Source organism: Chrysochloris asiatica, unplaced genomic scaffold, assembly GCF_000296735.1.
Source record: "Chrysochloris asiatica unplaced genomic scaffold, ChrAsi1.0 scaffold00178, whole genome shotgun sequence".
In the NCBI taxonomy this organism is placed as follows: domain Eukaryota; kingdom Metazoa; phylum Chordata; class Mammalia; order Afrosoricida; family Chrysochloridae; genus Chrysochloris; species Chrysochloris asiatica.
This window is the reverse complement of record NW_006408696.1, coordinates 1,500,239-1,512,021: the sequence shown is the minus strand read 5'-3', so window position 1 is coordinate 1,512,021 and position 11,783 is coordinate 1,500,239. Positions and strand designations below refer to the sequence as shown.

Genomic DNA, 11,783 nt, shown 5'->3' with positions numbered 1-11,783 from the left:
CTCGACGGCACTTAACAACAACAAGATATATATATATTTTTATATATTTATATATATAGATGTTTCACTGGTTTTGTTTCTCTAGAAAACCCAGCCTAGGACACCCAGATTGAGGTCCAGTGTTTATCTTACAGTGCAAACTGTTTGTGCTACCTAGGGATATTATGTCTAAGATAAAAGAATAAGAATAATTGGTATTGAGTTTGTAAACATTTTCATCAAACTAATGGCTTCACATCAATGGTCATGTCAGACAACGGTCATGTCCCTTCCTACCACCAAGGAGTGGAAGATGGCGGGTGTGGCGATGTTGTTGTTAAGTGCCATCAAGTTGGTTCTGACTCACAGTGACCCTGTATAGGGTTTCCAAGGAGCGTCTGGTGTTTTGAACTGCTGACCTTCTGGGGACCCATGAATCTAATCTTAGCCCCTCCCTCATCTCAGTTTTACCCTCCAACATTCCAGAGTCCCAAGTCTTCCTGAGATCTACAGAATAAATCAGTTCCCTCCTCTATGTCTCAGTCGATTATATTAAAGGCAAACAAACCCTGGGGATTGGGGAGAGGCACAGTTGTGGAGTAAAAAGAATACTGGACTATATTCTAGTTCCATCTCTGCTACTGGTTTAAGGCATGACCCTGGGAAAGTCACGTCACTCTCTCTGAACCTCTTTCCCCCATCTGACCCAGCAAACTCCCTGAACAAACACTCCGCCCCAATGATAGAACTATCCCACCCTCACCCTCTCATCCAACCCTAAGCAAAGCACCTGGGACTTCTCCGAGAGTGGATGAGCCATGCCGTTCATTATGGCAGAAAATCCTTAGGGACCCAGAAGAATACAGAAGGCCCCCAGGAGGAAACTATGCTGACAGGCCGAAGTCATAAATAGCTGTTCTGTGAAGGGTGGTAAGTGTAGTGTGCTATACTATGATGGATGGCTGTCCTTGGTCCAGAAGAGGCTGAATCCAGATGGGACCTTGGGGAAACCCACGGAGGGGCCTGTGTGATCACTCTTCTCTTTAAGGAGCATCTTTAGCCTGACAGGAAAAAACCCTTCAGAATTGCTCTCTGGGGTCCCATCAGGTCAAAAGTGTGGTATGTGAACCGGCATGTGCACCTGGAGTTGCTGGGTTTAAAAAAGACAAAAGAGTAGTCTGGAGATTAACAGTTTGTGTCCAGGGCTCAGTTTGTGTCGTGGGTTGGGTTCCCCTAGAGCATACTGAGTCCAGAGATAACTAGAGGGATACTGAGTCCAGGCAGTTGACTAGAGGGATACTCTGAGGACCAACTCCTGTCAGAGAAGACCAGGAAGCAGAATTCAGCAGAGTAGAAGTTCGGGTTGGGGGTGCAGTTATAGGAAGCTTTGGTAGACCCCCACAGGGAGCTCTGAAGCTAGGTCAAAAGTGCCTGAACTTTATATCTCTGCAAAGACTTGTCATTGAATGCTGACCAGGAATGGGGTGTGACTTGGATGAGGAGCTCTGTGGAGCCAAGAAATCTCCAGGAGACTTCTCAGTTAAGAGCAGATGGGCTAGCACTGACTTCTTTCATTTCCCTTTGTGTTAGACTTCATGACACAGAGTTCATCCTATGAGAAATCTGCCCGGGTTTATTGTGAATGTGTTGTTGTTGAGGTGCCATCGAGTGAGTTCTGACTCATAAGTGACCCTGTGTAGGGTGGTGGTGTTAAGTGCCATTGAGTTGGTTCCAACTCATAACAATCCTGTATAGTGCTTCCACGGAGCAGCTGGTGAATTTGAACCACCAGCCTTGTCCTTCAAACTGACCTTGAGGTTGAGCACTTATCCGGCTGCACCACACCAGGACTCCTCTGTGTAGGGAAGAGCCATAGTAACAGCGTAACAAGCTGGAACCCTTCTAAAGTTACCACAGGAACCCATTCCTAGTGCCTGCCATCTACTAACTAGCCGCTTGCATGATAACTATTTGCTGAAGGAATGTTAAGTCTTGTTTTCATCAACATAACTATATCAGGACCTTCTTCATTATGTTGTTCTCTGTTTCTTCCAGAATCATTTTTTATCATTTGTGTATTTAAAAAAAACTCCATTTTATCTTTTTATATATATACATGTGTGTGTAATTATGTATACTCGTTAATGCGTCAGACTGCAAAGTCGTTTGAACTGCAAGGTCGGTAGTTCAAGCTCACCAACTGCTCCTTGGAAACCCTATAACAGGGTTGCTGTGGGTCGGAATCGACTCAATGGCACTTAACAACAACAACAACAAGAGGAGAGAATCCCTAAAGGTACTGTTGTGTCTCCAGCATCAGCACAAACCAGAGCAGGCTTCCAGTAAATATTTGTTATATGAGTGAGCCTGTGGGGGAGGAAGAGTAATTTTGGAAGACAGAAAGAAATCATAACTGACTCCTCCACTTCTCCCTATTTCAGTGGTTCAGCAAGAATGAATGAAGAGGTCAGTTACTCTTACGCAGAGATGAGAAAACAATGGGGCAGGGAAACTAACACTAGAAATGGGACAACCAGATCACAAAGAGAGTGTTGACAGATCATGAAAAGGTTAACTAATGTCACTGAACACTTTGTATCAAAATTGTCAAATGGGAACGTAAGTTGCTGTGTAAATTTTCACCGAAAACACATGAAAACAATATTTTAAAACAAACCCACAACCCACTGCAGGTCAGGCATTCTATTAGTTCCTGCCAAAGTTTTGTTCACTTTCACCGACAGCTTGCTTCTCACACCCCTGAGACGCATTGCTGTGTGGCTTTTTCTAGGCTTCATTGAAACCTGTGACTGCTCAGCTGCCCCATTTGGCGGCGTTGCCGTGGCGCCCCCTGCCGTCCTGCTCGAGCGGCGGCTTACAAATCTCCACTGCCTGTCTGCCTGCAGCGGTCACGTCTCGCGGGTTCCAAACTGTTGGGAGTTGGACCACTCTAGCTTCAGCTCTGGCTCCTGGGAGGCCCTTCTGAGCCATCCGTCCTTCGGGGCCATGAAGAAGGCCATCCGCAAAAGCAGAAATGGTAACTGTGAAGTAAGAAGGGAAGAGGAAATGCCCTGGGACCCGAGCCTCACTTTTTCTCCTCTAGAATGGGTTGGAAGGTATCCTGTGGGTATCATTTATTTGGAGTCCTGATCTAGAGCTGTAGGAGAAGCATTGAACTGCTAAGGTGGGCGGTTCAAACCCTCCAGACGCTTCTCAGAAACCCTATACAGGGTTTCTCAGTAACTATGAGTCGGCACCTACTCAAGGACATTGAACAGCAACAACATTATTTATTACGTATAATTTACAACAGTAAGATTGCCTCTCCCCTGTTTAAATGCACACTTCTGAGTTGTGACAAACACCATACACCGAAATTTAACCACAACCACAATGACGATATGGGATAGTCCTATCATCCCCAAATTCATGCTCCACCCCTTTGCAGCCAACCCTTTTCCCCACCCTGCTCCGTACATCTCCATTTGTCATCTTTAGTCTTGCCCTTTCCATAGGAAATGTCATAAATGTGGAATGATACAGCCCGGGGCCTTTTGAGTCTGCCTTCTTTGTCTGAGTCCTGCTGTCTTGAGACTGGATTTCATAGATTCACTTTGTTAGTGCAGTTAATTTGTAAAGTGAGGTTGGTACCCTAGGCTTCGCCCAAGATGCCACTTCAATGTATTCTCCGAGCAGAGGCTCCAGGGGATGACCCACTCCAAATCACGCCTATAAGCCTGAAAAAAATCGCGGAAGACATCTCTTCTGTGTAATATGCTACTTTATTTTTACAGACAGATTATCTTTTAAGACAAGGGAACAAATTGTAGACCAACATTTTTGATTTACATATTCTGATTATACTTAAAGAGGGTGCACAAGCATTGTTCCATTCTTCAAATAGTGACCTCTTGGGGGAAATGAGTTGTTCCTTCACAGGAGAGTTACCCATTAGCACAACAGCGGTGGTATTAGCAACTCTCCACGTCACCTGGGGTTGCAGGGAAGGGAGAGGGTGGTTGGAGATAAGCCACAAGAGCTGCTTTGAGGAGTGGGCCATGAAGCTTGCCAGCCTCAGAGCTGGGGTTAGAAGAAGCCCTTTCTCCAGCAATGGGGATGCTCAGAGGCCACCTCCCCGCCCCCGCCCCCAACCACGATGGTTACATGAATTTGGCTAAGGCTTGGCAAATAGCAGTTTGTCACTTGTCCTTAAGAAAAGTGTTGTTGCTGAGGACAAGTCTCAGAAACTTCCTCTTGGAAAAATACCTCTGTTGTTTTAAATCACATCTCGGTCTTTTCTTATGCGCTTTGGTCCTTTAGAAAACCTATTTCTACCTAGTCCCCATGCACCCCTTTTTCCCAAGGCCTGTGGATATTTCCCCCAAATGTTTTTGAATCCATCCCCTGGCCACTTTCGCCATCGCCACCATGACCTGACTGAGTGACTGCCGAAGTCCTTTCATTCTCCATGTCCCTTCCACCCCTCACACAGCAGCCAGGGGGATCCTTTCTGTTTATCCTTTTTTAAACACAAATCTGATCATAGCCTGATTAAATCCTTTATATTTTCACTGAGCTAACTCCCTATCTCCTCAGCCCTTTTGCTCCTTCTGCCTCCTCTCCCACTGGCCTTCTTGATTTTCCTCTGACAGGAAACAGTTTCAGAACCTGTATCTTCTCCGCCCACCCCTCCTTTGCCTAAGTATTTCCTATTGGTCCTTTTGACCTCAATTCAAATGTCACTTCCTCAGGCAGGGAAGTGTGTCCTGCCTTCTCCATGGCCCCTTATTGTTCACACAGTCTGTCACCAGCATACAAGGGGGCTTCAAAAAGTTTATGGGAAAATGCCATTTTTTTTCATACCATTTTTTCTTGAACTTTTTGAAGCACCCTTGTATATCTCTGGGACTCACTGATATCTGTCTCCTCCACTGAACTGTAAGATCCACGAGGGCAAGAAACACGTGTGTTTTACTCACCATACTGTCTGCATGAATAACTACTTTTTGAGCAAGTAGATAACAATGTACACTGATTTAGCACCTACAATGTGCCAAGCACTCTATGAAAGTCCTTTAACTGTCTCTTTTATATCTTGTCACAACCTTCTGCGGTAGACACTAAAATGATCTGCATTGTATAGATGAAAAAACCAAGGAACAGGGAAGTTCAGTAAGTGCCTCAGGATTCTGGTTCAGAGCCCAGTGCACTACTGCCATGCTACCCTCTAGGAGAAGGACTGAAACAAGTTCTCTTTCTATTAGAAGGACCAGCCAACTTCAAGGTCAAAGCATCTGTACACACCTTGAGCAAAACCCAGAAGACCAAACTCACTGTGGGCAGTTTGGGATTAGGCCTGATCGTCATCCAGCATGGGCCCTACCTCCAAATCATCCATCTCATCAAGAAGGGAGCTGCAGCCAAGGATGGCACACTCCAGCCAGGTGACAATGGTTTCCCCTGCCTTCCTCTTATCAACCTTTGGGAGATTCTTGGCCAAGTTCTTGGTGTATCTATGTGATGCTGTGGGTTAATGCACTGGACCCCAAGGTCGGTTTGAACTGCAGGGTTGGCGGTTCAAGCTCACCCACTGCTCCTTGGAAACCTTTTACAGGGTTGCTCTGAGTTGGAACCTGCTTGACAACACTTAACAACAACATAACAATAATGACATTGGTTGAAAGTTTTCTATGGGCCACCCAGTTGAGATCACCTATAAATCACCTACTGCTACATGTAAGAATTCATTTAATTCTCACAATAGCCCTCTTGGTCAGAACTATTATTATTATGCCTTTTTATAAGGAGGAAACAGGCTGAGTGAGATCAATTTCCTTGCCAGGGTCACCCCCATCCGGTAAGTGGGATAAACACAGAGACGGTGTTACATCAGGACTTCATGACTCTGGGTAAGGATTTCTTTTGTAGGCAGAATTGATCATTGCTAACTGGTGTGGTGCTGTGGGTTAATGTGCCAGACGGCAAAGCCGTTTGAACTGCAAGGTCAGCAGTTCAGGCTCACCAGCTGCTCCTTGGAAACCCTATACAGGGTTGCTATGGGTCGGAATCGACTCGACGGCACTTAACAACAACAACATTTAGGTGCATGGTCTCACTGTATCCTCCTGACATCCCCTGAGGTAGAGTCTGCATTAAACCACCTTACAGATAACTGAAGTGGATTGGTATTTGGCATTTTGAACCGGACAATCCCAATTATACTGGGAATGACAAATTGAAGAGCAATGATGTTACATTCATTGTCAAAAAGAACATTTCAAGATTTTTCCTGAAGCACAACACTGTGAGGTGATATCCATATGCCTATAAGGAAAACCTGAGTCCTGGTGTGGCGCTGGAGGTTAATGCGCTGGACTACAAGGTCAGTTTGAACTGCAAGGCCGGTGGTTCAAATTCACCAGCCACCCTTGGAAACCCTATTCAGGGTCGATATGAGTTGGAACCAACTCGACAGCACTTAACAACAATAATAACATAAGGAAGACCAGTTAATATACAACTATATTCAAATTGACACACCAACCACTAAGGCCAAAGATGAAGAAATTGAAAGTTTTTACCAACTTATGCAATCTGAAATTGATCAAACATACAATCAGAATGCATTGCATTGATAGCCACTGGTGATTGGAATACAAAAATTGGAAACAACTGAGAAGGTTTGGTAGTTGGAAAATACGGCTTTGTTAATAGAAAATAGCCAGCGATCACATCATAGAATTTTGCAAGACCTATAATTTATTCACTACAAATATCTTTTTTCAACAACATAAGCAGCTACTATACACACAGACCTCGCTAGATGGAAGACGCAGGAATCAAATTGACTACACCTGTGGAAAGAGACAATGGAGATGCTCAGTATCCACCACCAGGTTCAAGTAGAAGCTGAGGAAAATTAAAAAGAAGTTCATGAGAGCCAAAATATGACCTTGAGTATATTCCACCTGACTTTAGAGACTAATAGATTTGATGCTAAAGGTCAAACATTTAACACTAATAAACAAAGACCGGACAAGTTGGGGGAGAACATCAAAGACATATATGAAGAAAGCAAAGGGTCATTAAAAAGACAGGGAAGGGAGAAAAAAAAAAGACCAAAATGGATATCAGAAGAGACTGAAACTTGCTCTTCAACATAGAGTCGCTAAAGAAAATGAAAGAAGTGATTAAGTAAGAGTCTTAACAGAAGAGTCCAAAGGGGCATAAGAATACAAAGTAAAGAATTACAATGAAATGTGTGCAAAGACCTGGAGTTTGGAAACTAAATTAAAAGAACACTATTGGCATTTCTAAAGCTGAATGAACTGGAAAAAAAAAAAATCAAGACTCAAATTGAAATCTTGAGGGATTATATGGTGGAAATGCTAAACAACATAGGGCGAATAAAAAAGTCAGAAGAAATGCACAGAGTTGCTGTACCAAGAAGCATTGGTTGATGTTGAACCATGTTGAACCAATGGTACTGAAGGAAGAAGCCCAAACTGCAATAAGTCATTAATGAAAAACGAGCCCCCAGGAATATACAGAATATATAGAGAATATAGAGATGTTTCAGATAATAAATGTAATGCTTGAAGTGCTCATTTGTCTATGCCAAGAAATTTTGAAGACAGTTACCTGGCCAACTGCCCATTCCAAAGTAAAGTGAAACATGGAATACAAAATTATCGAACAATCTCATTAATATCACATGCAATTAAAACTCTGCTGAAGATAATTCAAAAACAGTCGCATCAAGGACCTCCCAGAAATTCAAGCCAAATCCAGAATACAACATGGAACAAATGGTATCATTGCTGATGTCAGATGGATCTTGGCTGAAAGCAGTGATGTTAACCTATGCTTTATTGACTATGCAAAGGCATTCAACTGTGTGGATCCTAAATTATATATAACATTGGGAAGAATGGAAATTCTAGAACACTTAATTGTGCTCATGTGGAACCTGTACATAGACCAAGAGGCACTCATTCAAACAGAACAAGGGGATATTGCATGATTTTAAATTAGGAAAGGTGTCCATCAGTTGTGTCATTTCATCATGCTAATCCATTCTATGTGCTGAGCAAATAGTCTGAGAAGATGGACTATATGAAGAAGAACATGGCAACAAGATTGGAGAAAAACTCATTAATAACCTGCAATATGCTGAGTACAGCCTTGCTTGCTGAATAATAGGAAGAGGATTTGAAGAACTTACTGATGAAGACCAGAATTTACAGCCTGAAGTATAAAGTACACCTTGATGTAAAGAAATCAGACAACAAAGATATGAGAGACCAAATGAAACAGACACTGATGAAAATTCTGGAACCTTGAACTTCAGAGGAAAGGTTAGAAAAGTGGAGTGAGTGCTTGCTAAGAAGAGAGGCTGAGCAGGGATGGTGAGAGAGGGAGACTTGACTGATGAGACCATCTTGAACTTTTGTGAGCAGCTTTGGGGACAGAAGAAGGTGGCCTGGCAGAGCAGATTCACACAGGTGTCGGGAAAGGTGTGCCCAGCTCCCACTCTTAGCCACCCCTAGCACAAACCCTGCTCCCCAGAAGTTTGGAGCCATGTGGTTGTGAACCACTCCAGTGTGAGGCTCTGGTGCCTGGATTCAAGCAAGTTCAGCTCCAGACCTACAGACCTTCAGAGCTGCCAGATAAGCATTAGTCTAGCAGAAACCCTCATAACCAGCCACTCTGCTCCCAGCTGCCCTGTGATCCTAACAGACGCTGTAACCATCCCCATCTGGGGCCACCTGTGTGAGTTAGTGAGCACCTCCAGTGCTGCATCAATTTGTTGAAAGATTGCAGATTGCATTCTGTCAGTTCCTGGTACCTTGTTTTGTTTTGTTTTTCCAATACCTACAGTGCAGCTTGAACTTCTTCCTAGAATACCATTGGTTCTTGATCATATGCTATTTCTTCAAATAGTTGAACATCAACCACCTTCTTTTGATGCTCTCTGTATCATTCAATATTTTGCCCATGGAGTAAAAAAAAAAAAAAAGTGTAAATTGAGGCATGAATTTTTCTTTAGTTCTTTCAGCTTGAGAAATGCTGAGCCTGTTTTTCCTTCTTGGTTTTCTAACCTCAGGTTTTTGCACATTTCATTATAATGCTTGATTTTGTCTTCTTGAGATGCCCTTTGAAACTTTCTGTTCAGCTCTTTGACTTTCTCATTTCTTCCATTTGCTTTAGCATCTCTATGCTGGAGAGCAAGTTTCAGTCTCTTCGGACATCTGCTTTTGTCTTTTCTTTTTCCCTGTGTTTTAAATGACCTTTTACATTCTTCCTGTATGATGATTCCTGATGTCAGCCCACAGCTCTTCTGGTCTTCTGTCATTACTGTTTAATGCATCAAATCTGTTCTTGAGATGGCTTTCAGATCCAGGTGGAATATGTTCAAGGTCAATTTTACATATGAGCAATTGATAGTCTGTTCCACAATTGGCCTCGGATGAGGCTATAAATCTTTATGGGAGTAGACAGCCTCATCTTTGTCCTGTTGAGTAGCTGGTGGTTTTGAACCGCCTAACTTGTGGTTAATAGTCCAATGCTTACCCTACAGCACCACCCCACCAGGGCTCCTTTTTTTTTTTTTTTTACTGCCATGATACCTTGCCTCCTAAGAGTGTACAGAAGATATTCAATATGGGGATTCATAGAAAGGAAGAGCTCTCCTGGGAAGAAATCATTTTCCCCCTAATTTTTTTATTGGGAATTGAGTGAAGGTTTGTAGAGCAGATAATCAGTTTTACATTCAGCAAATCATATATTTCATTTCGTTGCATTGATTGCTGTCTCCTCCATGCACCAATGGTTAACAGTATTTGCCTCTATTCTCGTTATCTATTGCATTCTTCCCTTTGTTTCTGCTTCCTTCGTCTTTGCCCTGCCAACCTCCCTCTTGTACATTGCCTGCCCTATCACCCGTGTTAACATGGGTCTGTTCTCTCCTTTTTAAAATTGAAATGTTGGCAATCGTTTCTCTTAGGCTGCTGTGTTTGGATTCTGTAGAATTGTGCTTCTTTTTAAATAAAAGACTGTTGTGGCACAGAAGTTGCATGTATTCAACCACTGGTTTGCAACACTGGTTACCTGTTAGAATCACCTAGGGAGCTTTTAAAACTAAGACGTCTGGTCTCCATCTCTCGAGAGGCTCTGATTTAGTCAGTCTGGGGTGGGGCCCAGTAGTTTAGGGTTTAAAAGATTCTCAGGTGATTCTAATTAGCAGCCAGGCTTAGGAGTGGAATAAAGAAAATTGAGATATGATGCTACTATGAAAGTTAGAGTCCTGGTGTGGCATGGTAGGATAAGCACTGGACCTCAAGGTTAGTTTATACTGCAAGGTTGGAGGTTCAAACTCACCAGCCGCTCCTCAGAAAACCCTATATAGGGTCACTATGAGCCGGAATGGACTCGACAACACTTAACAACAACAATTATGAGAGCTGGGCCGATCTTAAAATCCAGAGCATTTCCCCACATGTCACTGCTCGATGCTGGGAAGCAAACCACCAGGAGAGTTCTGTACTTTCCAGATCACAAGACTGGCTCCAGGAGCTTATTCTCTGCTCCTCTGGGGTCTGTCTGGTGACACTTGCTGGAGTGAGGCAGGAGGACACTTCTTTGCACGGGTGGAGGCTACAATTAGTGGGTTCCTTGAGGTTGTGGCAGTGTTGGATTCATCTTTAAATCTAAGGCTTACCTTATCGATTATGTCTGTGCTTGATAAATGGATAGTGAGCTAGTATTTGGTCCAGGCATTGTGCAAGGTGTTTCCATATTATTATCTAATTTCATCTTTGCCGCACTTCTCTGAGGTAGAGAGATGAAGTGACGCTTTAATGCACTAGCAACTACATCAGTCGTCCTGGGCCCTCCTGGCCATTTGCCTAATGACTAAAGTGAAATTCTTTACAGCAGAAGTCTAGAGCCCAAATCTCTTCCTGACAAGTCAGCCACATTCCCTTCACCGTATGGGTTTCGAAGTCTCTGTAATTCCATACTTCTGCTAGTGGTTCTGAGATTCAGGGGCTAGTTTCCTAGACTAGGCATTTGTTTCTCATTCATGTGCTTTCCATCTCTCTCCTTTGGCATTTCATAATGGGGTCTCTAGAGGTTGATCTTGATTCCTAATTTAGTTCAGTGTTAGTTTAGTCTAACTAAACTTTGAATCCCTTTTGGCCAGTGTGGATTTCGATGCTGATACTGATCAGAAAAGACTCTGATACCCAAAGACTTAAGAAACAAATATAGTTTTGAAGGTAAAAACAGGTCATTTTACAAGAGTACTGCTCTTACTGGCCATCTTCATTCAAAACACATTATGTGAGTGCCTGCTGCCCCAGGAGATAGTGGTGAATCCAACAGTTGTGGTGTGGACCCTAACCACATGGATCCTTTGGAACTTATCGCCTCATCGGGAGTGATGGAGAAAAAGACATAACATTCGTTTTTCAGCAATGACCGTAGTGTTCATAAATACTAAATTGGTGTTTTTGATAAAGGGCAGTGTTGGTTATCTATTGCCAGAGTAATCGGATTCATACAGTGACACATTTGGATTGCAACCAGAACAGTCAGGGGACATAAAAATGTCATTGAAGTTAGTGGACTGACTTCCTCTGAGTATACGAGGATGGAGAATCAAATTAAAAATCAGCCCAAGGCCAGTTTCTATGAGGCGGAGGTCAGACATGCCTCCACTCTCCAACCTTCTTTATCCTATTCTGATAAAGCCATCCCATGGCTCTCTGCTGGGTTGGAGAGTACACTGCAATTGCCACACA

General features: G+C 43.2%; 1 protein-coding gene across 1 annotated transcript in view; it reads left to right on the top strand.

Annotated features, from left to right (window-relative positions):
- Positions 1-262: 262 nt before the first annotated feature.
- Positions 263-11,783, top strand: part of PDZD9 (PDZ domain containing 9) — a 22,655-nt gene continuing 11,134 nt past the window's right edge. The window contains exons 1-4 of the mRNA XM_006871991.1: positions 263-299; positions 2,771-3,016; positions 5,211-5,423; positions 5,785-5,836. Of these exons, the coding sequence (XP_006872053.1) occupies positions 263-299; positions 2,771-3,016; positions 5,211-5,423; positions 5,785-5,836 (548 nt within the window). The remainder of the gene's footprint in view (positions 300-2,770; positions 3,017-5,210; positions 5,424-5,784; positions 5,837-11,783) is intronic.